The sequence below is a fragment of the Sinohyriopsis cumingii genome, chromosome 8 (genome assembly GCF_028554795.1).
Source record: "Sinohyriopsis cumingii isolate HCF-2022 chromosome 8, ASM2855479v2, whole genome shotgun sequence".
In the NCBI taxonomy this organism is placed as follows: domain Eukaryota; kingdom Metazoa; phylum Mollusca; class Bivalvia; order Unionida; family Unionidae; genus Sinohyriopsis; species Sinohyriopsis cumingii.
In genome coordinates, this window is record NC_142968.1 from 29,692,935 (window position 1) to 29,697,100 (window position 4,166).

Below are 4,166 nucleotides of genomic sequence, written 5' to 3' on the forward strand. Positions count from 1 at the left end.
GCATGTTTTACGTTGATTGATGCAATACTTAACACGTGTATGGAAGATGCATGTCGTGATGTTGCGATGATTACTGGTCAAAACCTGTGGTTAGTATGCAGACCACATGGGCATTAAAAGTTTTAACAATATATTTCAAAACGTTTAAAGTTTGGTTGAAAAGAGAGAAAAGAAATACTAACATTCTTTCTCCCGTAGAGTTTCCTTCCAAACGCCATTTGTTGTATATTGTTCTTGGGATGGGAGCCATTATAACAGTTGGCTTCATCACCTGTCTTCTACACCATACAAAGATCAGGTAATTATAATTTTCAGCTTATTGAAAACAAAAATTAAACTTTCGCAAGAAAAAAAAAAGAAACCTTATATATCACAGCACTACTGTTCCTCATTTACATGCATACATATTTATTGTGCATATCATATTGTTGATATTATTAAAATTAGTATATGTAAAATATAATGTGCATTAATTGCTTGTGTGATTAATGCAATAATTTCATAATTTTTAAAAGTGCATGATTCATATTTAATATAATACTTTTTAATAGTAGGAGAACACAAATGCGATTAAAATCAACGCATTTGTTTATTGTGATATCGTTACATAATTGGTACGATATATATATATATATATATATATATATATATATATATATATATATATATATATATATATATATATATATATATATATATATGTGTGTGTGTGTGTGTGTGTGTGTGTGTGTGTGTGTTCTGTTTAAAACTGTCTAATTTGTGTTTCTAGAGCACGTGAGGACACATTGTCACATAGCAATATATTTACTGATTCAAACAAAGTCGATGTGGAGGAAAATTTACAGGAGGAAAGCCCACCTGGAAGGTACTGGACAATAATAAGTAATGAACGGGGAGGGATGAGTACTGCCATTGAAACGGATTTTGAACTGCACAGAGAACTACTGCTAACAGGACAAAATATATCTTCTTTAGATAATGATTCGAAACAATCAATGATACCAGATGAAGTTAAAGTGAGTGAGGAACTAGATGGTTACATCAGCCCAGTTCACTATGAGCCTGTGGAACTAGATGAGTACATCCATCCAGTTCACTCTGATATCGTGGAACTTGATAAGTCCATGCATCCAGTTCGCTGTGATCCTATGGAACTTAGTGAGTACATCCATCCAGTTCACAAAGGTCCTGTCAAAACATTGAGTACATCCATTCAGTTCACTGAAAACCTGTGAATAGGCGTTTTGTTTTATTTACACGTCCCGCCAGAGTGTTTTAAGATATCCTCATTAACATTGTAAACATGGGGATTCGTAAAGTGTCTGCATCTATTGATTTATATAAGTCTTCAATCTTACACGCATAATCGTGTTTTGTGTTTAGACAGCAGATAACTAAGTCACTTCGAAAACTTGAAGCTTAAATATCATTGCTTAATAGTAAATGATCTTTGATCTAGTATTCAATATCCACATCAGTATATTTGGATTGCGTTTTAGGTTTCGAAAGACAACAGGACCAAATTACGCATTCATCCATATCACCAGCATAGTGCCTCGTAATAAGATATCATTTACTGAAAAAAATGACCCAACAACATCGCATCAGTTGATAAATGTAGGGAAGATTTCCATTGGTCAGGACATAACCATGTGATCATACTCAGTTGCTTTTATTTCTGTATAATCTATACGGAGTACTACTTTTTATTTATATAAATAGTCACTTGAAAAGTAACTAATGTATACACTATTCGGAAGCCATACACAATGCATGCAAACTAAATAAAAACCATGGGCTTTTATTTTATTTAGAAAATGTAATAAATCGATTTGACAGAATCAGAAGATAACTAATTCTATCTTTGATTGTATTTGAAAACAAAAGCTGTCCAGACGAACATAGAGGTTATGTTGTACAGCACCTTTACTGCGGCTCGTTACAAATGAATTTAGAACCATAGGCAAATGGATTTAGGGATTGGGAGGAGGGGGCGCAAACACTAATAATATAACAATTGCATTCACAGTCTTACGGCGATCTTGATAGTTATGACATTGGGGTAGGTATGTAAAAATAAAAATCCCTCTACTCCCTCATCGTAACTGTTATGGTCGATGTCTTGCACTGTTTGACTATTGGACCGCCATCACTATAACCATTTATCGATAGTCTTAATTTCATTTGTAAGTAGCCCCTGTGGATAGTCTAAACTGTTAATGAACATAAAAATAGATTTATAGAAGCAAAAATTAGATACGTGTCTGGACAATAACGATTCGGCCAAGTCACAATGAACTCATGAGAACATCAAATCCACGAGTCATTCGTATGTCAAGAAAATAACACATCCTTTGTTTTAAATATTGAACTTATACTTAAATCATATCTGCCAATTTGGATAACAGATTAAGGCTTTCCTGTGAAACGTTCAAAACCTTAGATCGTCAACCATTGGTAGAATTATTCATTTGATGTTGACATAGCAGCTATTACGTTGCATATTGAGAATCCCTTGTTCAATAAATAGCTACGTTGCAGACTATCTCAAGAAGAATTCGTACACTTAAACAAGGCTGTAAAACTGATAGGAAATATCTTTCAAAAACCAAAATTAAAAAAAATAATTAGAATGTTAAAGAATTGCAATTAAAAGAGTTTGATGTTTGCTAAGTTTATCGTGGTATACACTGTTAGTTGCTGACTCACACAGCTTACATCACGCCCTTCACCATTAAACTCTTAGAGAATCTAGTTAATATAATCAACATCCTGGAAACGCACGGGGTCCGAACAGGTATCATACTGCACCATAGGTTCACACAAGTATCATAACGTTTACGTATACGTTTTTGAGAGATTAAAAGTACCAATTTAAATTGCTACGACTATCTTATTTCAAAGAGCAACAGTTTGGTGGAGATTATCATTAAACATCGTGAAGTTTCTTCATTATTAACTGCGTCTTTTTCTGTGTTTATTATAAATCAATTATCCAAACAGATGCTTGATACTGGTTTCTTTGTATAAATATATTGCCAATTGCTCAATAATATCAAAGCAGTTTCATTTTGATGATCAAAGAAGATCTGTCCTTGTCATTGGACCTTCCCTTTTGTATCAGTGGTTTCCCACGTCACTCCATGTAGACCGTTAAATTTAGGATAACTTGTTAAGCCTATCGTAATACAACAAATGCATCAGTCTTGGCAGTTATGCTTTGTTGTTGCTAAAAATACTGACATAGCTCTCATTAAATAGGAACAATATATGTCACCTCTATAAGGTGTCAAAACACTCCTCAAGCCAATAAGGTAAAAGTGCATTCAATTTTATTTCATATAAACTACAATTTATTTTACTCTAGATTTTCCAAGCAGGTAACAAATCTTACATATTTTCAAAAGAAAGTAAATCAAAACCTAAACCGAAACAAAAAAGATATCTCGCAGTAAAATTTGTCAGGTCATTAAAGTATTATTATGTAAATAAATAAAACGTACTTGACCATTTAAATAAAACGTACTTGACCATTTAACGACTACACTAGATTAATGAACATTGAATAACAATATAACAACTGTATATGGAGTTTTATTTTTGTATGCATACCACTTAGAATCCTTACTTCCAAACAATTTAGGTTTTGCCTCAATATCTGATCGAAATTTAGGTATCTGGTTTCCGAAAATAATTGGTGGATACTTTTCCTTTTATTTTTTAGTTGTTGTGATAATAGTGGCTATTTTGAATTTAGAGGAATGTAAGATGTATAAAATTGAAGAGAATTATTAATTAAATATTCTAGAAACATTTGTTCAGTTCTTGTAAAACCGACTTTCTTAGATCAAAATAGGCGTAGTAGGAGAAAACAAGAGGACAACACACCAGTCCGCGCGATCAATATCGAGTCGGACAATCAAAAAGTATTTGTTTAAATGTTTCGAGCGATGAACACAATTGGCACTACCAGAAGTATGATATTTGTAATATAGGGATCCAAATTAAATCTCAACCTCCAATTTGCGGTTCTTATATGCTTTCACCATTGTAAATGTTGCATACATTTGTGTTATATTATTTTTGTCCTTTGTTTCATATTGGTGTGTTTGTTTTATATTTGCGGTGTTGGAGATTTTGGTGGCAGGTTGCTTTCCCTGTTTGTA

At 32.8% G+C, this 4,166-nt stretch overlaps 1 protein-coding gene across 1 annotated transcript; it reads left to right on the plus strand.

The window, feature by feature from the left end:
- Nucleotides 1–205: 205 nt before the first annotated feature.
- On the plus strand, nucleotides 206–1,891 carry LOC149793215 (uncharacterized). The gene is made up of 2 exons (XM_089966324.1): nucleotides 206–298; nucleotides 770–1,891. The coding sequence occupies exons 1-2, from the start codon at nucleotides 240–242 to the stop codon at nucleotides 1,233–1,235; spliced, it is 525 nt and encodes a 174-aa protein (XP_089822450.1). The 5' UTR covers nucleotides 206–239; the 3' UTR covers nucleotides 1,236–1,891.
- The last annotated feature ends 2,275 nt before the right edge of the window (nucleotides 1,892–4,166 follow it).

What these genes read in the sequence shown, in the direction of transcription:
- LOC149793215 (XM_089966324.1), top strand. Translation starts at nt 240, where the DNA reads ATGGGAGCCATTATAACAGTTGGCTTCATCACCTGTCTTCTACACCAT. An exon ending in CTACACCATACAAAGATCAG is followed by an intron (nt 299 to 769) that starts GTAATTATAATT and finishes TTGTGTTTCTAG; the next exon opens with AGCACGTGAGGACACATTGT.